This window comes from Mustela lutreola, chromosome 9 (assembly GCF_030435805.1).
Source record: "Mustela lutreola isolate mMusLut2 chromosome 9, mMusLut2.pri, whole genome shotgun sequence".
NCBI lineage: Eukaryota > Metazoa > Chordata > Mammalia > Carnivora > Mustelidae > Mustela > Mustela lutreola.
The window spans coordinates 91,515,984-91,539,600 of record NC_081298.1 but is presented as its reverse complement, the minus strand read 5'-3'; the positions used below and the strand labels follow the sequence as shown (position 1 = coordinate 91,539,600).

General features: G+C 42.2%; 1 protein-coding gene across 1 annotated transcript; it reads left to right on the top strand.

Annotated features, from left to right (window-relative positions):
* Nucleotides 1–570: 570 nt before the first annotated feature.
* On the top strand, nt 571–8,158 carry BMP10 (bone morphogenetic protein 10). The gene is made up of 2 exons (XM_059133919.1): nt 571–994; nt 5,516–8,158. The coding sequence occupies exons 1-2, from the start codon at nt 661–663 to the stop codon at nt 6,454–6,456; spliced, it is 1,275 nt and encodes a 424-aa protein (XP_058989902.1). The 5' UTR covers nt 571–660; the 3' UTR covers nt 6,457–8,158.
* The last annotated feature ends 15,459 nt before the right edge of the window (nt 8,159–23,617 follow it).

Sequence of the window (23,617 nt, the reverse complement as noted above, 5' to 3'; positions counted from 1 at the left end):
AAGGCCCTTGACCACAAAGTTTATACTTCCCTGTTTCTAAAAATGTAAGGTTCTAGAAAGTTATAGAAATGCATTTATAGTTATTAACTTAGCTTGGAGGTGTTGGATATTTGGTCTTTCTTCTGAACCGTTGCTGTGAAGATGGAAGCCCCAGCACTTGAATTAATCTGTGAATTAATCTGCCACTGATGTGGATTGTGTTGATTCTCGGTATCTATTCTATGCATGTGTGAAAGCGAATCACATAAAAGTAGAATTTAGGCATTCCTGCCAAAAGGAAGTGAATTGAAAGGAAGAGAAGCAGAGCTTCTGCAAGGAGAAAATTGTCCTATCTCTTAGCCAGTGTCAGAATGTGGAAATGTTTATAAAATGCTCATTAAAAGAAAAAAGGATCGCGAGATAGAAACAAAATCTAGTGCACAAGTTTACACTAGGGAGATAAGAAAGGCTAGGCCCCTATAGGGGATTTTGTTATCCAATTACTGCAACCTGACTTTTGGGGGGAGAGGAAGAGTGGTAGGGGGGAGGGAGAGAGAGGCAAAGAGTTTCCAAACTTGTCTCCAGTGACACGAGACATTAACACGGCACAAGATAAAACTGCCACTTAGAGCCCAGGAGAGCTAAACCTTCCTGGGTTGGCCTGGGGGCTTGAGCAGAGTCATGGGTTCTCTGCAATTGCAGCTGTGCGCTCTCCTCTGCCTGGTGGCTCACTCGGTTTCTGGCAGTCCCATCATGAGCCTGGAGCAGTCACCTCTGGAAGAAGATATGCCCCTCTTCGATGATGTCTTCTCAGAGCAAGATGGTATCGACTTCAACACATTGCTGCAGAGCATGAAAAATGAATTTCTCAAGACACTGAACCTATCTGACATCCCTTTGCAGGATTCAGCCAAGGTGGACCCACCCGAGTATATGTTGGAACTCTACAACAAATTTGCAACAGATCGGACCTCCATGCCATCGGCCAACATCATTAGGAGTTTCAAGAATGAAGGTAAGTTGATATTTTATTGACAAAATTTGGCTTGGATTTTTTTTTCAAGAGATGATAAATTCAAACAATATAGATGGGGTGAACACATCTATGTAAAGGTGTATGTACACTGATACTCAAAAACAGTGCACATTTTGGTCTATACCATTTTCATGGTCATTTCCCAAATGCTATTAAAAGATACTAAAGAATATCTTTTAATCCAAAGTCATAAACTGTCTGCCGTTTTGACATCATAATTTGGTCTTTAAAATTTTTGAATTTGAACCACAGTAATACAAGACATTAATGTCAGGTTACTTCTATATCTTTGTCTGTCATTTTCCAGATAAGTCTCTGTTTCCGTTTGTCCTTGAATTGACCAAAAAAAAAAAAAAAAAAAAATCTGTCAATTTCTACTTAGAATGAAAATAGACAAGAACCAGAGTCATGACTTGTACTTCACTCAAACTTTGAATGTGTTTCCATTTTCTCACCTTACTTAAATATTCAGACAGGACAAAAACTTGTATTTTAGAGGTTCTTCCTAAAATATTGTTGTGTTTTTGTGACGTGTACATCCTTGAATCACTCTTTATAATGTCAAGGAAGTATGCACGGCCCAGTTAATGATCCAGCTTATTTCAGTGTCTTCGTGAATAGCAATGCACAAGCCTTAAATATCAGCAGAAAAACGATATTAGCCCCCGCAATTTTATTTAGTAACTAAATGTAATAACCTAGCAAGTTAATCTTTTATTTAATATGGTGCTAGATGGCAAATATATATATATTTTTTCTAATATGCATGCTAAAAGATGTAGTTCCAAAGAGAGTAATTCTTTAAAATTTCCATTGTCATGAACCAGATACATGATAATGACAGCCCTCATGGAAGAGGGTTTTGACTGATGTTGACCAGTTGTTCTTAAAAGCGGAAAGGTGGTAACACAGAAATAGCTTGGGATTTGGAATTTTGAGGCAAGGTTGACTTAGTAGTTGTGGATAATTAGCTTAATTTCTCTGAATCTCAGTTTTATTATCTGTAAATTGGGCATAATATATCTAAATAACACAACTAAGTGATTTCAAAGAGGTTATGAGTAAGAAAGTGCTCTATTTACTCTGAATTGCTGAACAATCATTAGCTATTACTAAGGAATTCCTTAAATTCTAGGCATTAGAGGAAATGTGGAGTGGGTATTGATCAGTCCTGAGGATAGCATTTGCCTTTAAAATTTAAGTAAGTGCCAAAATTTTAGATATTTAGTAACACATCAGAAATGTTACTCAGTAACATTTAGTAACATAATGGAAATGGCAAACTGAAATTACAGATTCCTTTTGAGGGTGAGTCTGAATTGAAAATAAATCTTCTCCTTCCATGGGAACCTTTCCTAGCACTGAGCCCTGGGTGCCTTGTTTGGAGGGTAGGTGGGAAATGTTCACACTCCCAGGGAGAAATAGAAGATTTTTAGTTCTCACTTCTCCCGTGGGGGATTTGGGTGATGCAGGGCAGGAAGTAGAGTTTACAAAGGGTCTTATTACAGGAGACCAGCAAAAGCCGGAACGGATCTGTCTGTGGACACCCCCGCTGCTCGGGGCTCTGCGGGTCTTCAGGAGGAGTGCTCAGCCCCAAGGACATGGATCCTGAGCTGGGCTGGCACTAATGGCTGTTCTTGACTTTCTTTTGACTCTATGGGTCTGCACAGTGCAACTGCCTAGGAGACGAAGACCAACCCCACCTTGCCCTGCCTCTCCACCCCCAATCAAAACCAAAAAAACCCCTCCTCCCAATCTAACTAATCAGGGGAAAGCAAGTAGACTTCTAAGGTAGAAAAAACATGACTTTAATTCCTACCACTTCTAACTTCACTTTGTCATCTTGGGGAAGTCAGTCCTCTGCATTGAAGCTTGATTTCTTCTGGTGTAAGATGAACACAGTAGCAATGAATGGTCTTTATAAGAAACAAATGAAACAGTGTTTGCAAAACACTGGCATATTTAAATATGCTCAACAAACATCAGTTCCCTTGCCTAGAATGCAACACCTTCATCTACTACTTTGTATAGTTGCACATACACAGTGAACTTATTTTTTAATAGCTTTATGAAAGTATAATTGACATACAATAATCTGCAGGTATTTGAAGTATATAATTTGATAGGTTTTGGTATTTATAAACATCCACTGAAACCATTACTACAATGAACACAGTGAACACAATCATCACCACCAAAAGTCTCCTTGTGCTCCTTTGTAATTAATCTCCTCTTCCCATGACCATGAGCTTTCATTCTGCACTTTTCTCATGCATAGAGCAACCAGTCTACTCCCCCATTTTTGGTCTCATGCTCCCTGTCCAAGGAGAGGAAAGTCTCTCTATTCTTATAAGAGGGGACAACTCTCAAGTGACTTGATGTATTAAGGACCTATGCTATTCCCATAAATCAATTTGATCTTTTGTGATGTCCAGAATCATCGACTAGTCCATATGTTGAAAACATTGCCTCTGTTTAAGGTATCCCAGTAGCTCGGAGGCATTGAAGGAATTTAAGCTGGGCTCCCTGCCAGCATGGTGACTCTTTGCTTGGGGAGACCCATTCATAAAAAGAAAACTGAAATGTAAGGATGTAAATGGCAAAGCTTATAGGAGAGATATAAAAAGTAAATATCAGAATCACTAAATTCTACTCCTGAAACCACTATTACACTATATGTTAACTGACTAGAATTTAAATAAAAATTTTTAAAAAGAGTAGATATTTAAGTGACCCAGAAGGCAGTGGACTTCTAGATAGGGAGGTGAAGAAGGGAAAATCCCACAAGGAGGAGTCACAACCAGAGAGGTGGAAGGGAGGGGAGAAGGCTTTCCAAGAGTCAGAAGCACAGCTCCAGAGGTGTGGTGTACAACAGGGCAAAGGAATGTTTTGGCAAATGGTGAAGATATCGGTCTACTCTAAATAGGAGGGTTTACAATTCCTTTAACCTTTCAAGAAATACAACTTGTTTGATTACAATGTTCCAGGGACTCTAGGGGATCAGTGGGAACTATGGATAGATCAAGAGGGTAAGGCCTCTTAAGAATCATGCTAGAGTGTTTAAATTCATCTCATTGACCAGTATTTCCCACTGGCAGTGTAGGAGATGATTTTAAGCGGTACCCTACAGAGAGAAAGCTGTGAATCATGTAAAATTATTATACATTTTCATTAATGTGGATCAGAAAAAAATCCACATGACAACCACCTTAATCCCTTCATTTCATGAATGTTGTTGCTTAGGACAAGCCTACAAGAGACATTAAAGAGTATAAAAAATCATATAAAGCTAAAGAAAAATATTTAAGAGTACAACCTGGAGAAGGGACCCTACTAAAATAATGAATTAGGTATACAGTTGAGAAACCACTGCCAAACATGACAGGGAACCCCTCAATTGGGTGTCCTTAGCACTCTGGTGTCATGGAATTTGGATGGATGACAAATGCCCCCAGGCATAGTCTTATGTTTACCAGGGGCAAGGGTACAGAAACCCTGGGCACCTATAAATTCTTATGTAGGAAGTCAACGTGATAATATCTGGAGATGCATGTCTGAGACTAAAGGACCTTATTTCATAAACATTCTGAGTGATTCTTATGTGCCGAACTCCATGCCAGTTGCTAAGGGTACAAGACTAAAACAACCCATCTATCCCAAGGTTCATTTTCTCCCATTCCTCCTTGTTGAAGTCCACACACCCAAAATTCAACTGCTGTGACCCCCTTGGTTTGTGGCATCTTGTCGGCCTTGTCAGACATTGGTGTCAGAGGAAGAGTCAGCAAACTCTTTCTGCAAAGGGCCAGACAGATAGCAAATATTTTGGGTTTTGTGGGCCATTTGTTGTCGCAACTCTGACACAGCAGTGCAATGGTAGCCACTGACAACATAGAAATAAATGGACCAGGCTCTGTTTCCCTGATCCTTTATTTCCAGACATAGGTGGCAGGCTCATCGTGGCCCATGGGCTATAGTTTACTAACCCCTGATCTACATGGGGGTCTTTAAGGAAGACCAGTCCTCAGCCAACCATGTGGAGAATCTTCACTCATATGAATGCAGATACGGAAAGCCATGAGCTGCTTATCCCTTAAAAGCTTCCAAAAAAGAACAACCACCCCCCCTCCCATTTGATGGCCTTTTACTGGCTAGGATAATTGGGGGCTTGCCTGCACAGTCTCCAGAGTCCCTCCCAGCTCTGTAGTTCTGTGGCTGATAAGTGAAACCAAAGCAAGCAAGACTGGGAGAGTTTCTCCCATTCATAAGGCAGCCGCTTTCCATCTTAGCCTTGGCAGCTTAAGTCAGTTTAGCATTCTGCCATTGACCTTTCAGTATTTTCTGTCGGAAAATGGTAACATTGTGTTTATTTTCACTGATGGTCCCCCTCGTTCCTCTGTATCAAGCTTCCCGCACAGACAGGCCCTCTTATTGCATAAATAAGCATCTATTTTTCTCTGTGACACACTACAAATCTGATTTTTGTCTTTTTTTTCCCCCCAGATCTGTTTTCCCAGCCAGCCAGTTTTAATGGACTCCGAAAATACCCTCTCCTCTTCAATGTGTCCATTCCTCACCACGAAGAGGTCATCATGGCCGAACTCAGGTTGTACACACTGGTGCAGAGAGATCGTATGATATATGATGGAGTAGACCGGAAAATTACCATTTTCGAGGTACTTGAGAGCAGAGGGGACACTGAGGGTGAAAGAAGCATGCTGGTTTTGGTGTCGGGGGAGATCTATGGCACCAACAGCGAGTGGGAGACTTTCGATGTCACCGATGCCATTAGACGTTGGCAAAAGTCAGGCTCATCCACCCACCAGCTGGAGGTCCACATCGAGAGCAGACATGATGGAAGTGAGGATGCTGGCAGAGGACAACTGGAAATAGACACCAGTGCCCAGAATAAGCATGTCCCCTTGCTTGTCGTGTTTTCCGATGACCAAAGCAGCGAGAAGGAACGGAAGGAGGAACTGAATGAAATGATCGCCCATGAGCAGCTACTGGAGCTTGACAACTTGGGCCTGGACGGTTATTCCAGTGGGCCAGGAGAAGAAGCTTTGCTGCAGATGAGGTCAAACATCATCTATGACTCCACAGCCCGCATCAGAAGGAACGCTAAAGGAAACTACTGCAAGAGGACCCCGCTCTACATTGACTTCAAGGAGATTGGCTGGGACTCTTGGATCATCGCCCCACCTGGATACGAAGCCTACGAATGCCGCGGGGTTTGCAACTACCCCCTGGCAGAGCATCTCACACCCACAAAGCATGCAATTATCCAGGCCTTGGTACACCTCAAGAATTCCCAGAAGGCTTCCAAAGCCTGCTGTGTGCCCACTAAGCTAGAGCCCATCTCTATCCTCTATTTAGACAAGGGCGTCGTCACCTACAAGTTCAAATACGAAGGCATGGCAGTGTCTGAATGCGGCTGCAGATAGAAGAGTCCCGGCTTATTTAATAACTGTAAATGTGTACATTTTGTGTTCCTATTTAATGAGATTATTTAATAAGAGTGTACAGATCATAAAGGCTCGCTGCCTTAGGGAAATGGGCAGGTCAGTTTGTTGTATCAAATGCATATTTTGCTAATACAGTCTCATGCCTTCCAATCAGTTTTTTTCTTTGGACTCACCATTTTCTGGCAATGCCATGTCCAATAGCAAGTGGCAACCCTCCCCCCAAATTGTCCTCTATTTCTATTTGAAAACAACAAGCCCCAAGCAGAAACAGCATGTTGGATGATAGATATTTGTGTCTGTATATGTGTACATAGGTAAACTTATAAAACTCTTTTGGTCCCATAGAGGTAGATCACACTCACACGTGTGCATGACTCAATCAAATATGTATATATTAAAAACCAGTGGTACGTTCTCAGTCAACTCTTCTCTGAGTAGGATTTATGTGAAGATAATTAGCACCAAGAATTTCACCCTCCTAGGAAGGATTGCATTTCCTACATACTATTGGATAGGTAGGTGTAGCATTTATCAGTTGAGTTTGTGCCATAGCTCAGAGCTGCAGGACCAGGAAAGGGACAATGCATGTTTGAGGGAAGGGGTTATTTGATACAGAAACCAGGCAGTGGCCTGAATCCACCATAGCAAGGGATGAGCCCCATCGACCACCACTGCGCTCTAGAGGGCAGCACCTGGTCAAGAAAAGAAAATAGGGGATTTCATGATGTTCCAGAGGTAATAGGACTGCAAGGTCAAGTGTGTTGGCCTTTACTGCTGTGGAGGGTAGAGGAGGCGGGAGGGCGCTCGCAGGAGAGGAGGGAAAAGGATACAGATGCTGTCCTGGGATGTGTGTGTAAAATTATAAGCAGTTTTAACTGGAGAATTAAGTCTTTTGGACAAAATAAAATTACCCGAGATCAAGAGGAGGAAAATCAGAAGGGATCTGTCTGTTGGGCTCTTCTTAATATTTTGCTTCAATTCTTACTATTTCTCCCCTGCCTCTGCACCACTGTTTTTGCTTCTTTCCACCCCTCTTCTTCCCACTTCCTCTCCTGCACCAGTGCCTCGTATCCTTCTCTCATTCCTGTGTCCCATTTCTTCACCGGTCTTCATTGACTTTGCTGTGGGTTGGGAAGGGAACCTGAAAGCATTTGCTATCAGGGTGAGTGGAGTTAGTGCTCTGATTTTTAGATTTCCTCCCAATATCTAATTTGATTTGATTTATGAAATATTTTGTTCATGAAAAATACTTAAATATAAGGGAGAAAAGTCCAAAAGGATATTTCTAAATGAATGAATGAATAAATAGACACATAAACAAATGACTCCAAAGCTAAGCCTGAGTTTTGAATCAGATTGGCGCCATGGTAGAAACCTTGTAGGCTTCCCAATCCCCCCATTCTCAAATCTTCCCAGTTTGGAACTGGCCAGGACTAAGGGACTGGGAAGCGTTCCTGATGGGGATGGTCCAGCGGGTTTGCCGGCAGTTGGCTCGTTGGAAGGACATGCGGAGGTTCTGGCTCTGATCTTAGCAGCCGCCAGCTCCACCATCCATGCAAGGTCACGGGCTTTGTGCGGGAAGAACCAGAGCAGTGCAGTTCTCAAACTGTTCGACTCTTCCAGGCATCTGACACTGATGTTCACAGTTCTAGGGATGCAGTTTCCAGAACATTGTCCCCCACTCACCCCATTGAATGCTTCCTTAAGAAGTCTTGCATTTTTTTTTTTTTTTTTTTTTACCCTGGGAAACCATCAGCCTCCCTTTCATGAAACCTCTTGGGGTTATAAACTCCACTGGAAAACAGAGGTAAGGGAAGCTATTTTGAAGGACATTTTGCCCAATTTGGACCTCTGCTCTGTACATCCACTGTCCACTGATGTCCAGAGGGCAGATCCTAGGAATTCAGTGCTCCACAAAAGTGCAGTTTCGACCATCAGTGAGTATACAGTCATTGACAACCTGAGATGGCCACGCAGCTCGGAATCATTCACTTATGAAAAAGCCTCCAGATAAAATGGCATATGCATGAGTGTGTATGTGTGTATGTATGTGTGAGAGAGAGAGAGACTGGCTTTGGATAGCCACCCTTGGAGCCCTCAGTGGGGTGTGGTACATCATTTCTATCCACGGTACACAGTGGGTGCTCAGTTACTCTATGGTACTGCTTCTCCTCTCTAAAGGACGCTGTCTATAATAGACATAAAGTAAAACCTCAGCTGAGCACGGTCGTTCTGGTTAGATAAAAATCAAGCAAAATCTTTCTGTGTAAAATACGTACGACAGTGATGTGCTGGTAAATGCTTTATGGCTAGCCATCTTGATTTGTAGATTTCAATGGTAGATTTATAGATTTCAATAGTAGATTTATAGATTGCAATGTTAGATTTCACCAGAGCCTCTTTCAAACAATCCATGTGATATCAAGTGGTTTGCAAAATTCCTGAAAACCAAGCAGGGTGCTCTCAGGAGACATGTGTGCAGGCCCCCCGCTGCTCTTAGCAAGCTGATGTTAGAATACTAGAATGTGCCAGGCCCTGCTTTCTGAACGCTCTCTGCCGACATGGCCAGGTTTTGGGAAAAACCTCATGGCAAGCACTTAAAATCATTCTTCTGTTAAAGGCATGTGAAAATCTAAAGCCACATACTGGTTCTTCAAATGTTGCTAGTTGCATTGTTTTTCATCAGAAATGCAAAGGCATTAACCATAAATAGGGGACCCCTGCTCCCATCAGGCTCCTTGCAGTGTGTCCGCACCTCTTCTCCATCACTGTGTTAACGTGAAGCCATGAAATTGTCAGATCCTTAGGAAGTAGGAGTCACTGGAAGTCCTCTCTGGTCATAGACCTTGGCTGCATGCCACACCTGTCTTTTTTACTCTTTTATGGAAGAATTATCATCACTGAAGTTGACACACCTAAATGACTCTCGAGGAGGACTGTAGCAGGGGGACTTCGACAGCCAACAACTAAAATATTCATGTAAAATTTCTAGGCTTCTTACTATTTATTGATGGATATATTTATTTTTGTAATATAGTGTAGAATATCAAATATTTTATTTTTAATGTTTGTGATTCTCTCTTGAATACAATAGTGCTTTTCAAATAATGCCTTCCTTAGAGTATGGCTCCTTTACAATTTATGGCCTGTATTTTCATCTGTCTTTTTGCACCAGAATTCCCTGTTACTTTAAGAGGACTTGCAACAAGCTTGCCATCACTTTGTATATTTGTGTCTTGTAGGCATGCTATGAACCCCCTGGCGTATTTACTCCTTTGTAAACAGTAGAGTTTTAAGTGGATAGCAGAGTTTTAACTGGATAGGTAGTTTTAACCGAAGTGTAGGCCTCCCAGAAAATAATCAATAGGTTGTCATTATTCCGTGAGAGGCAAATATTGTCAGGCTGTGAGGGGCTGTGATTGCGGGTCAGTGAGTGGAGGCGGAGTTTAACTAGGGCTTTTCATTCCCCAAACTAGGTTCTTCCTCCTGACTGTACCCATTGCCACCAGTCAGAGACCCAGTTAGACAATCCATTTGTCATTAAACCAATGACTCTATAAATATTTTTAAAAATTGTTAATTTAGGGATTCCCAAGGGACTTAGCCTCAGAATGCTTGATTCTTTCCCTGTGTATAATTTTTGGTCCAAGAAATTAATGGCAAATACTTTCCCCCAGAACTGTTAGTACATGTTTTGGCTTTGTTTGGAATCTGTATTCTTCAAGTAAATCAGATTTCTACAAACAGGAGTTTTACATATTACTTCTTACTGGACCCATCAACAGCCTATAAAGCCCAGATGCTTGGCAGCAAAGCCATTTATGAGTTGTCTGTCACACAGAAAGAATGTCCCCTTTTCTAAGGGAGGTGGACCTTTCCAGAGTCACTGTGGGCCATGCCTCACCCTTTGCAGTTCTGGTGAAAAAAGAACATGGCTGAGTCTGCATTTTCTCACTCCCGATGAGGACATTTGGCTTCACACGTTTGGTGGAAGGAAAGTAGGGAATGCTGTACATCAGCTGCATAAAAGGGTGTTTCAGAGCATGGAAACGCCTCAGTAAGGCAACAGCCTCAACTAGGAATGACTGTTGTGCTGGGCATGCTTGTCTCACACATGAGCGCTTGTCTTGTGTGTGTGTGTGTGTGTGTGTGTGTGTGTGTGTGTGTGGCTTGATCGCATTGAGGAGGTGCACATGGTCCTGCCTACCCGACCAGCCTCCACAGATGCAGGAACCGCTGAAACCACAGTTCCCCACAGCCAGCTAAAGCATGCACATTTCTCTTGCGTAAACTGTGTTCATCATTTATGTCCAAATTTCTGTAATAATGACTAGACTCAAAGGAAGATGGAGATATTTTACACTGTATTCATAAACCAAATGTGTACATTGAGTCATTGTGTTAAATAAAAATGGAAACGTTATTTTGACAATAATTATTTGCAGCTTATTTTCCCTTAAGATGAAATGTCTTTTGCACTACCCCCTACCCCTACCATTTTTTTTTCCACGTTTTTGTCTCACCTTAAATCCAGGTGGACTAAAATTTCTTCTATATTAGGAGAACATGGTCTGAAGAAACAGTGTCTTGGCTTTAGCCAAGAAAACAGAGAGTGAGCTTCTGTTATGTGGTTCTCCCATTTCACACAACTTTCTATAAATCTCATGAATGCAGAGACGAAATGAGCTCTTCTTGGTCCACAACCGAGAGATATTTCTTCGAATTTAGAATGATGCAAATGAAAGAGAGATTACTTTGGGAAGCCCATTTAAGCTAAGTTTCATTGAAATTTGATCATTGAACCTCATAGAATCTCAAGCTAGAACAGACTTGTAAACATATTTTTTTAAAAAGATTTTATTTATTTATTTGACAGACAGAGATCACAAGTAGGCAGAGAGGCAGGCAGAGAGTGAGGAAGGGAAGCAGGCTCCCTGCCGAGCAGAGAGCCCAATGTGGGGCTTGATCCCAGGACCCTGTGATCATGACCTGAGCTGAAGGCAGAGCCTTTAACCCAATGAGCCACCCAGGTGTCCCCGGACTTGTAAACATTATTAATTGCCCCCCAGCAACCCACCAAAGTACTTTCAATCTTTTCTGCAAATATTATTAAAGAGAAGGGAATGCCTTACCTTCTTAAAGGCACCTGTTATAGTTTTAGAGGACTCTGCCTCCATGATACTCTATCTGGTGGCATAGGTCACGATGTGCTCAAGTCAATGCAGGAGAGACAAAGGTAAGCAGAAAGTTACGGGGAGCTCTTCCTTCTATGGAATTGAAATGTTTGCTCTGTCCCTTGTAACAGTCCAGGTCACAACTCTTAGAGTGACACATACACATGGAATCCATCTTTATGACAGCCTCTCGGCAGGCAAATAGCTCTCCTGGCCATCTGGGTCCACTGTTCCCATTTCCTGCAATGGTGTGCCTCTGAGCACACAGCCAGACACAGCGAACTCCCTCAGCCAGATGGAAACAGAGAGAAGGTCTGCACCTGGACTAGACCTGCCCCCTGAGTGGGTAGCAGGCATGGTGGACAGATGGCCCCTGCTGCCTGTACTGGAAGGAAGTTCATTTCTATGGCAGGATGTAGGATTTGAAGGCCATAGAGACAGAGCCAAGTGAGCTAAAGTTCCTTCTATTGGACAATCAGTGTGTACCTCTTTTGGGGAGATTCTCTGATGTCCTGGCTGGCAGGCTTTATCTGACAAGAGTGTCAGCAGAGAGCACAGCCCTTGTCCCTCAGGGTCAGGAGAACAGATGAGGCCTACACAAGAGTTTGAGTCATGGAGGAAAGAGAACTGAGAACCCAAGGTGGAGCTCGGGCCAGGGATGGACTAAGAAGGCCTGGAGAGCCGTTCTTCCGACTTGATTTTGAATTCTTTAGCAACCTATTCATTCTGTTCTGTAAATAATTCCCTCTGTGGTTGTCTCTCACAGGGTGATGCCTGGACCCATTCTCCACATGTGGTCTGACCTGAACATGGCGGCACGGGACCAGCCACTGTTATTCCAGGAGTTTATTAACTGAGACAGCCTGGGATTGATTTGGGGGAGACATGGCTGCACATCATTTTGAGGGTTAATGTGCTTACACAGTGAGAGAAAATATCATTTTCAAAACTCGGGTTATGCAATGAATACAGTTTCTGATAGAGTTCCTAATGTGAATTGGTCTGGATGGTGTTGCAGGAAAATAATGCCATGAGACGGGATGCATGTGACTCCAGTCATATGGATGGGAGCCCACTTTTGCACCAGAAGTGACTATTTGTAAATAAGGGGCCTATTTGGAGAAGGTGAGAGCTTGTTAACTTGGGTGGTTATAAATGGATTATGCGATTATCTCCAACTCACTCGCCCGAGCTGTCAGTTTACAGGAACCAGCACCTGCCCTCTCTCAGCCTTCCTCAGACCATCAGCACAGATCCAAAGTGCTCATCTCGTTCTGAGGAGGAAGCCCCCAAACACATGGACACCTCGATCCATGCTTACTCTTAAATGCGATTCTGAGACTTACAAAAAATTCAGGCCATTCAGTTCAAATTGAGACTCTTTGGTGGGAGGCAGGAAGCACCATGGTCAAATCGGGAAAATTTTCACTCATAGGACACAGGGCCAACTTTCTCACACCAGATGGGAATGGTGTTAGAAAATTCGGTGCTAACACCTGACAAGTGTTCCTGCCTAACACGTATAACCTAACCTGACCCCGAACGCGGAAACATCACATGAACCCATTAGAAGGACATGCTACAGAGTGACTAGACTGTACTCTTCAAAAACGTCCATGAAAGGCAAAGACCAGTGGAGAAACTGTTCTAGATTAAAAGAGAAGAATAAGATGTGACACCTAAATGGAACGTGTGATCCTGGGCTGGATCCGAGATCCCTAAAAAATGGCCAAAAAAGGAAATTATCTTTTTGTTAGACTCCCTCAAGCTCAGTTGGGAGAATGTCCAACTGTATCAATTGTAGACTCTCAAATGACACTTGCTTTCAAAAAGCTTCTGCATGGTTATTGCTCTTTTTCTTTCGGAAGCTGCGAGAGGTTTGCAAAGGAGGAGTAAGTAGGTTTTTGCCCAATGCGATGTTGAAGAAGCAAGCAGATGGCATGAAAATGAGACCTTTGCCCAGTACGCAAACTCAATGGCAGGAACAGAGCCAGGGGTGTTGGGGGTGTGTGTGTTGGGGGTGGGGACACACTTCATCAGTGTGGCAAACCTGACGTCAGTACGAGCCCTACAACAACACGTTTTCCTGAAATAACCAAGCTCAACACTCCACTCCCTGAAAAGAAGCATGCTTTTCAGGCAATAAACCATCTGTTCCCAGTGTTTAGAAAACGGATCTCCAATCACTGGTAATTTAAACTTCCTTATACCCCAGTTCAATGCTTGATAAGACAAGAGTGCTAACAAGATGGGAACTGAGTTACTATATTAAGGAACCCAGACAGAACAAAAACCAGCCCTCTGTGGTTGTTTTGTTTATACTGTAGACCCATCTGTTTTAATTAACATAATATTTACATGAGAGCAGCTCCTGGTACAGCATTTGCTGCGGTGGTTGGTGCTGTGGTTTGTTCTTTGTTTTTATGAAGGTCCTGCCAAAGCATAACTGAGACCTTGCCTGAATAAGGGAGATATGCAGTGGAATCCTGTCACAGCATCCTAACTCTCCCCCCAGGCCAGGTGCACCTGCTGTGTGGAGTTGGGAGCCAAGTGTCAGATTGCCAGAGAAAGCATAGATGTCCAATTAAATCTGAATCTAAGATAAGCAATCAATAACTTGCTTGGAGTAAGTATATCTCAAATAGTGCACAAGACAAATTTATACTAACAATATGTTCATTGTTTTTCTGAAATTCAGATTTAGTTGGGTGTCTTGTGCATTTATTTGGTAAATGTGGTAACCTAAGTGGGCTCGTGCCCGGCAGGCTACAGGAGTGGAAAGAGCCAGAGGAAAATAAAGTAGCCGTCCTTCCGTTCTCACGTGGGCTGTTCAGAGGATCATGAATCAAGCCTAAGAGGTTTCATTTTTTTTTTTTTAAAGATTTTATTTATTTATTTGACAGACAGAAACCACAAGTAGGCAGAGAGGCAGGCAGAGAGAGAGAGAGAGAGAGAGAGAGAGAGGGAAGCAGGCTTCCTGTGGAGCAGGGAGCCTGATGCGGGGCTCGATCCCAGGACCCTGAGATCATGACCCAAGCTGAAGGCAGCAGCCCAAGCCACTGAGCCACCCAGGCGCCCCAAAGAGGGTTCATTTTTGAAGAGCTGCTCTGAGACTAGAGGTTGAAATCTACTTGACCGTGATACTTACTATATTGAAAACAGTAATAGTACCTAACATGTCAACCTCCCCATCCCCTGAAAATCTTACCTTTAAATCTTTTAAAGATTTCTTTATTTGTTTGAGAGAGAGGCAGGGGGAAGGGCTGAGGGAGAAGGAGAGAGAGAATCTTAAGCAGACTCCCCACTGAGCATGAAGCCCAACCTCACAATCTTGAGATCACAACCTGAGCCAAAATCAAGAGTCCAACGCTTAAGTAACGGAGCCACCCAGGTGCCCCGAAAGTCTTACCTTCAAAGGTTCTCTTTTTCATATTGACTTTGCCTGTTTTAAATTTTGTTATATTCATAAAAACAAAATTGCTGGAGAAAAGGACATGCACATTCAGAATATATCACTCTGAGAGAAACCAGCAAGTTCATCACCAAAATGTTATACAAATTCTGCTTTATTAGCTGTATACAAGATACTTTTTCTCTACAGTTTCCAGTATTCAACACTACTGCTTTTTTTTTTTTTTTAAAGATTTGATTTATTTGACAGAGAGACATAGCAAGAAAGGGAATACAAGCAGGGGGAGTAAGAGAGGGAGAAGTAGGCTTCCCGCTGGGCAGGCAGCCTGATGTGGCACTCGATCCCAGGACCCTGGGATCATGACCTGAGCCTAAGGCTGACGCTTACCCACTGAGCCACCCCAGCATCCCACTACTGTTTTTCTTAATGGATGCTGCTCTTGTTGAACTGTGCCCCCAAGTTCATAGGTTGAAGCCCTAACCCTCAATACCTCAGAGTGTGACCTTATTTAGAAATGGGCTCTTTAAAGAGTTAGTCAGTTAAAATGAGGTCATTAGGGCAGTTCCTAACCCAACATGATTGTTGTCCTTATAAAAAAGATAGATTGAGACAAAGAGATAGACATAAACATGAGGTGAACACCATGTGAAGACAAAGGCAGAGGTCAGCATGGTGCATCTTCAAGATAAGAATTCCAGTGATTATCAGCAGACTACCAGCAGAGAGAGGCGTGGACACGATCTTGTATCACAGCCCACAGAAGGAACCAACTTTGCCGACACCTTGATCTCAGACTTCTAGCTGCCATAACCATGAGATAATCCATTTCAACTTGTTACAGCAGCTGTAGGAAACCAATACAGATTCTAAGTACAATAAATATGAATACATTGAAATTTACTTCTGTAATGATTGGTGAATTTGAATATATTTGCTTATATTTTTTGACTAATTCCCTTTATTCTTTCAATAGACTTCCCCTCTTTTACCCATTGTTTATATCCTCCTAACTGATTTGTTGGCATATATTACACTGTATGTACTGTGTGCAATTAATCCTTTGTTATATGCTGTCAATAGTTTTCCTGTTTGTTGTACCCTGAACTTGGATTTCCTTCGTGAGACTCAGATTGAGTCTTTGTTCTTCCTCCCCACAAACATAGGAAATGCATGTCAAGCTCTCTGTGGGGCAGTTTGAAGCTACTTTTTACTCCATTTCAAGGGTAGGACGGGCATTCTTCCCCTCCCTTTAATTCCAAAATGCAGATACTATCTAAATGAATTCATCACCACAAAATCACATTTTGAATACACGTAGGCATAGAAAATATTTCCTTAATAGGAACATTTGTTTCTTAAATTAAGTCAAATTGTGATAGGTTTTAAAAACTTGGTGACTCAACATGGCTAAACATCATGCTTAAGCTAGAGCTGTAACCTTCTTTCTGTTCTGTTTATTAGATTTTAAATGAATTCTAATTTGGAATTTTTACTGTTTGGACAAAGGAATAACAGAAAAATTAAGCAACTTAATTAAAGTCAACTAATTAGTCAGTGGCAGAATTAATCATTAAGACCTAGGTACTGCAACTTCTTATGTTGGGATTCAACCTAACAGGCAACCAAGATGTTTTTAGTGAACTTTTACCCTAAGGTTTGCTTCAATACTTGGGGTTGTTGTCATTGTTGTTTTTAATGAGCAGAAAACAAACAAAAAATTCCAGATCCTAATAGACTATCTTCTATATTTTCCAAAATTTATTAACATATTTGAGCAAAAGCCAGATTTTAACAAATAAAGACTGCCAAGCAATATTATTCATTAAGCACAGATCTACATAATGTCATTGGTTTGAGGAATTGCAAAGTGAGAAGCAAAGTGCTTTTGAAGCAACCCAGGAACATGGTGTTGAAAAGCTACATATGGAGTGCAGGAAAGGTTGGAGGCAGGGCAGATTCCCAGGGCAAGTACAGTAACCAAGTCCCGTGATCCATCACCTTTCGGTTTGTTGCTTTTTGCCATGACAACTGCTTATCTTTGGTAGATGTTTTTGGATCCACCGCTGAAGGAGGCGGCTTTTCTTAACTGGATTAACAAATGAAGACCAAGTATGAAGATAAAGCAACAGAGCCAGAGATTTCTGTATTGAGGATATGAAAGGATACAATACAACTCTTCTTTCTGAGATCACACAAGTGATGTAAAAAAGACACAAGTAGAGAATACTGGTTTCTCTGAGCTCTTGTATTCACAAGGAAGATGCAGTGAATCAATCACATTCAGCTAATGTGAGCCCTTTAGAGCTATGACTAGTGCTATTGCTAGCATAAGAACTTAAAATTGGTAATAGAAAGATCAAATTGTTGGCCTCTAATCCTTGCACCCAGGCAAATTAGAACAACCTTGAGTCCCAGAGCCATATTTCAGACTCTGTTAGGCCACCCTGAGTTTGTGTGGCCATCTTGTCATTCTGGACAATAATGGTAGAGGCACTGGGACATCACTCACCCTTGTCTTCATCTTATACCACCAAATGATCCCACCCTTCTCTAGAAGTGGTCTAGAATGAGGATGGCAGCCCCCAGGTCCAGGCAAGTCACATAAACAGTGAGGCGGCCTGGAGACTGTGGAAATTATTGACATTATTGTTACGACAATGACTAAAAGAATAGGTGTTAGTATCAAGCACACCAGCTCTCAACTGGACCTGTTCACAGTGGCACTGGTGCAGGGCCAGACAATGGTTGCCATGGTAGAGTTTAGGCCCATGGGGTGCCAGATCTTCCAATTTTTAAGATGAGCTAGAAATCTGGAATTGCAATTTGTTTTAATGCTTCCGTCTGATTCTACATTCTGCAAAGTACAAATAATGTATCTCTGTGTGCCAGATTGGGTCCACAACTTACTTTTCTGACCTTGAAGTTAGTTGAAACACAGAGAATCACAACCCCCCAACTGGGTCTCTGACATTCCCCTACCGAGCCCAGAATTACAGCAATTGTGTCTAGAACTGGAAATGTTCCTCATGAGGTTCATTCTCTCTATTTGACTGTCACCTTCTTCTCTTAGTTAAGAAGAATGAGGAATTGGGTTGGGTGCTTCCTTGCCCCCTCAGACCTGGAGAGTTTACATCTGCTCTTTGGTGATGCAAAGTCAACAGCATCTTTAGAGTCCCCAGGAGAGGAGCTAAGGTCTGCACTTGATCCTGGCATTGTTCCTACAGCTCAACATTACAATGGGACTTTCTCCAACAAAGAGGCATTCTATTCCATTAGTTCTTGGTCTACATCAGAATCATCTGAGGAATAATTTTTGAAAAAGTGTCTGGTCTTAACCCAGTAGAATCAGATGTAGTGAAACAGGTGTGGTGTAGGGCAGCAGTTCTCAAATGTTTTGTCCTCAAATCCCCTTTGCATCCTTAAAAATTACTGAAGATCCCAACAAACTATATGTGGGTTCTATCTATTTATATTTACTATATTTACTACTTACAGTTATTATAATTTTAAGTAAGAATATTTAGATATGTTTTTATTAATTGATTTTAAAATTAATGAGCCCATTCCATGTTAATATAAAATAACATATTTTGTGAATAACAAATATATTTTCCAAAACAAAATTGATGAGAAGATTGGCACTGCTTTACAATTTTACAAATCCCTTCAATGTCTGACTTAATAAAAGACAACTGGGTTGTTCTATCTGCTTCTGCATTCAATCCATTGCAATAGGTTGTTTCGGCTGAAGAGATGAAGAAAATTTGACCTCCTACAAATTTGGAGTTAAAAAAAGGGAGACATATTTTATTAGCCAGTTCAGATAATTGTGGATATTCTTTGATACTATACTAAAACTCAGTGAACGATAGTTTCTTACATGTTAGTGGCAAAGTGAAATCTGAAATTGTATTCATGAACTCTGTACTTAATTGAAATCTATTGACCTTTCTGCAAATTTTTTTGGCCTCACCATTCTGGATGCCAGAAGTTCAGAATCAAGCAGAATCGGAAGGGTTGTTTTCTTCTACTTTTAAAAGCATTTTTTTTAAGTATAATTGATACACAATGTTACATTAGTTTCAGGTGTGCAACATAGTGAGTCAGCATCTGTCTGTGTGATGCTGTGCTCACCACAGTGAACTCTGCCACCTGTTCCCACACAATGCTATTACAATATCACTGACCATATTCCCTATGCTGTAACTTTTATTTCTGTGACTTCTTCATTCCATGACTAGAGATCTTCTTGCACTTTTAATGGCTATCTCACCTAAGAATAATTCTATAATATTTGTCATTTGGAAAATATTTGTTCACAGATGTACTAAATGTCGACACACTTCATTATACATATACATCATCACATATCATATAGCTTCTGGAAAACTGCATTGTACCCTCCCTGAGAGAATGAAAACGAGAAAAGCAAGTATCTTGGATTGTTGGGAAAGATGGCTTTGACCTCTACAGATACTCTGGTGAATCAGGAAGAGACCTTTTCTAGAACTTTCCAGATCTACTATAGATAGCGCTACAAGCCAGCTAAGTGACCTTAAAATTTCCTCAGTTTTCTATGACAGTTTCTCAGTTTTAAAATGGAATTTCAGAACTCGAGTTGGTGTTTATTAGTGAGGCACCATTGGCATTCAAGGCAGAAAAATGTGTTGTTGTGAAGGACTGTCCCTCGTGTTATGGGATAGTTAACATCTCTGCCTCCCTCACTATACACAAGCTGTACCCCATCTTCAATCCTTGTAACACCCAGAACCTTGATGAGAACCCTCTAGGGGGCGTTATTGCCTCCACTTGAACTAAAGGAACTTCAAGAATTCGTAGTCTCTGATAGTGGGTAATGCTCCCACTTGAGCAGCTGACCTGCAGTGTGGGAAGAGAGAGCTAAGTTTTCCCTAGACTACCAAACTCCAGAGAACCTATAGAAAGCCATGAACACATCCCTTGGCCAGCTCTGCCCTCTTTCTGCTCCTGAAGGAGCAGTAACTCCTAGAGGCTGAAAGGCCAGCCTGCCTGCCTCTTACTTAAGCCCTCAATGCCTGTTTCCTCATGTGCCCAGTGAGAAGAATCAAGGCACATACCTTACAGACTTACTGTGAGAATTAACTGTGTGAACACACACAAATTACTTGGAACAGTGTGTCGCAATGGATAAAGAAGCAATAAATGTCAGCTAATGGTGTTACTAAGTAAAAGAAGGAAGCCCAACTCCCCTCTGCTGAAAATTTTGGGTTGCCTTTGAAGTTTTGTTCCCCTTACCCTGTTACATTTTTCTGTTCTTCTCTCATAAGGCTGAATACAAAACTGCCTTTATCCTACTTTTCTGTGAGCACATGTGCAGTTGGTTTTCAGAGGGGGAAACACCATGTTGATAACCCTGGAGGGTTTCCGTGAAAAGCTCTCAGGCTGCTTTCCTGAAATTCATTCTAAGTAAAGGCAAAGCAATTTCCAGAAGCCCAATAAAGCGGGCACACCAGAATTTGGGGGGACTGGAACACACACTTTTAAATGGGGTTGATCTGCAATCGTCACTGTTGGCAACGAAAATCCCACATAAACAGGCCAACATGGAAACTCCTGAGACTTTTAGCTTTGCAAATGAGCAGTCAGAAGAAAATTCCAGGTTTAAAAGGGACGCTGCCTAGTCAGGACTTTACCACAGTAAGCATTTGGACAAGGTTGTGAGAGGAAGCCTGGGGGTCGGATCGTCTTCCTCTTCCTCCTTCAGAAAGACAGAGATTGATTTACCTTTAGCACTCTGCTCTTTGCAGAACCTCCCCCCTGGGCTCCAGAGAATTGTATTTTCACACAAACAGAGAAATGAGGGTAGTGGAGGGATAAGAAAGCATAGGCACCTACCTCTAGGGTAAATTGTGGCCCTATTTGTGACCTGACTTCCGGCTGACGCATGGAGCTCTGAGAGCAGAGTTCTGACAGACATGCACACTCCGTCAGCATTGCAGAGATAAGGGGAAGGTGATCTCACAGCAAAGCTTCTGTGTGTTTGTGTATGTTTGTCTCTGAATAAACATTCTCTGATAGAGCTTCTCGGTCTGTGGTTCTCAGGTCTGTTCCTAAGTGGCCCGAACACTTAGCTACTCTTTTCTCAGGATTCTACTAAAGACCAATTTAAGTACTTGGTGGGAAAGGTGCATTTGGGGTCTTTTCCAACTCTGCAGATGTATAGATTTATGTGTTTGTAGAGCTAGAAATGGCTTCAGAACTCATCCAGTTGGACTCTGTTTGGCCTGGAAACTTCCTGGATCAGAAATTGCAGGACAGGACAACCACAACCCTTTCTACTACTTACTCCAGGGTTCTTGAGATTGGGGTCCACGTGCTCCCCTGGAGCTATGAGCCATGTGCACGGTGCACACAAAAGGAACAGGCCACAACTTGGGGTATCCTCCTGGAGATTCAGTTTGACCCTTGAGCTAATACATAAGCAATCTTCATACCACACGTGCCACTATTCCTATTCCAGGTATCATCTGCTCCGCAGCTCCCAGAATAGCACCCAACCTAGTGGGTCATCAATCAATATTCACTGAGTGAATGACTGTTATAAATACAATATGATACTTTATTTAAAAATGTAGCTTACACAGCCTTAGAGACATGTCAGTGGAAATACCTGAGAAACCACAGTAACACTAAAACCAGGTGTCTCAAAGAAGCAGCTAGATTGTGGCTGTGTGCCACCTTTGAAAAATCTTTCTACATGTTACTGAAATCCAATGTATTTTGAAATCAGATGAATACGAAAATCACTTCCTTTGTTTCTCTCGGTCATAATTCCTGCCCTTCCCACCTAACTGCATAATATTTTAAAAGATTTTTATTTACCTTTTCTTACCACATCCCCAGGGAAGCCTTCCATGACCCCCTAGACTGGGTGAAATCCTCCAGTTTTATGTTTTATTGAAACCTCCCCTCCTCCTTCGTAGCATTCAGCACACTTGATGTGTGTCTGTCTTCCTGGCTACACTGTCAGTTTCCTACATGAGGCATGACTCGTGTTGCTCTTACTCAACGCCTGGTATCTCTGAGGCCTTGACCAGAACCTAAAACACGGTAAGGACTCAATAAATAGTGATTAATAGAAACAGAATTGAATTTTCTAAGCTACGCATATAGTGATTGAAGATGCCTGGATTATCCTGCTCCGATCCAGAAACAATGGTGCTCGGCTTGTCAGAACACCAGTGGCTCACTTCATACCGGATACTAGACTGTGTCCCGCTGCCCCAGCTGCAGAAGCCAAAAACAGATGCAGGTCACTGACTCTTCTGACCCAGTGACCACTCACTGTGACCCAGGCTATTTTGGTTATCTCTTTCATCAATGTCATTGATGCCCAAGATTGTCCTATTTCCTAGTTGAGAATTATTGGAGGTAGGGAGGGAGTCCAGGAAGGATTTGAGGAAAGGAGAAGATGAATTCAAGAGATAATTTTGTGAGGAAATGGATGTGATTGGAACAGAGATTGCGGTGTGGAAAACCCCAAACAGTTCAGTATTTTGTAGCTTGGATGACTGGTTGGAGACACTGCTGACAAAGAATGATGAAGGAGAGGAGAATGTCTGAATGGAAAACCAAGAGCTATGGTCTTAAAATATTGAGTGTGAGACCCCCACTGCTACAGTGGGTGTGTCCAGGGTTGGGCAGAGCTGGAGACTTCTACTGGAAAACTGCCAGCTCCCACCAGCTGGCTGTTCTGTTCATAGTCTACTACCTGGCTCTCTACCCAAGATCTCAAAGTAGAGACCTCTACATTTTCTCTCTTGATAAATGAACTTTGGATCAAGTAGGGCAGTGACCGTGGCAGCCTCAGTGGGACAGACAGGTCAAGCCACTGGACTTGGCCCAGCCCCAGTTAAAGATTCATCCCTGAACATGACCCAGAGAAGACAGGGGTTCCAGCACTATCAGGGTTAGCTCTGCTGGTGGTGTGTTAGGAGGTGGAACACATCAGTGAAAATGTAACAGAAATACATGGGCATTTGTCAATCTTGACAGAAAAATGGACTCTTGTGAACAATTTTTATAGATACAGACATGCCTGGCACATACATGATAGTCAAAAAATACTTAAAATTCAATCCAGAGCTGTGTTATTGCATATCTTTCCAAAATCTAATTCTCTATATTTTTTTGTTGTTGTAGAAAACTCTTACTTCATGCTTACCAGTATGATTAATATCACACACACACACACACACACACACACGCGCGCGCGCACACACACGTTTAGGTGGCAATAATGCAAAAGGCTTTTTTCGGTGAGATGGTGCCTGCTGGTGACAAGGACTGCATGCTTCTTGGAGACTACTGGTTCTTCAGGGCTTTGAGACAAAGCACATTTTCTTTAAAAGCCCTTCCTTTTGTAACTGCTGGAAGCACCCTTTGGCATTCCATTCTAGGTTTTAGAGCAGGGGCCGGACCCAAGGGAACTACCTGCCCTGTAACCCATGTTGGGATGTATGTGAGGCTCACTCCAGCCCAATGCTCCAGACCCACTGATTAATGTCCCCACCTC

Coding starts and splice junctions, on each gene's coding strand:
- BMP10 (XM_059133919.1), top strand. CDS start 661: ATGGGTTCTCTGCAATTGCAGCTGTGCGCTCTCCTCTGCCTGGTGGCT. Junction 995..5,515: donor TAGGAGTTTCAAGAATGAAG/GTAAGTTGATAT, acceptor TTTTCCCCCCAG/ATCTGTTTTCCCAGCCAGCC.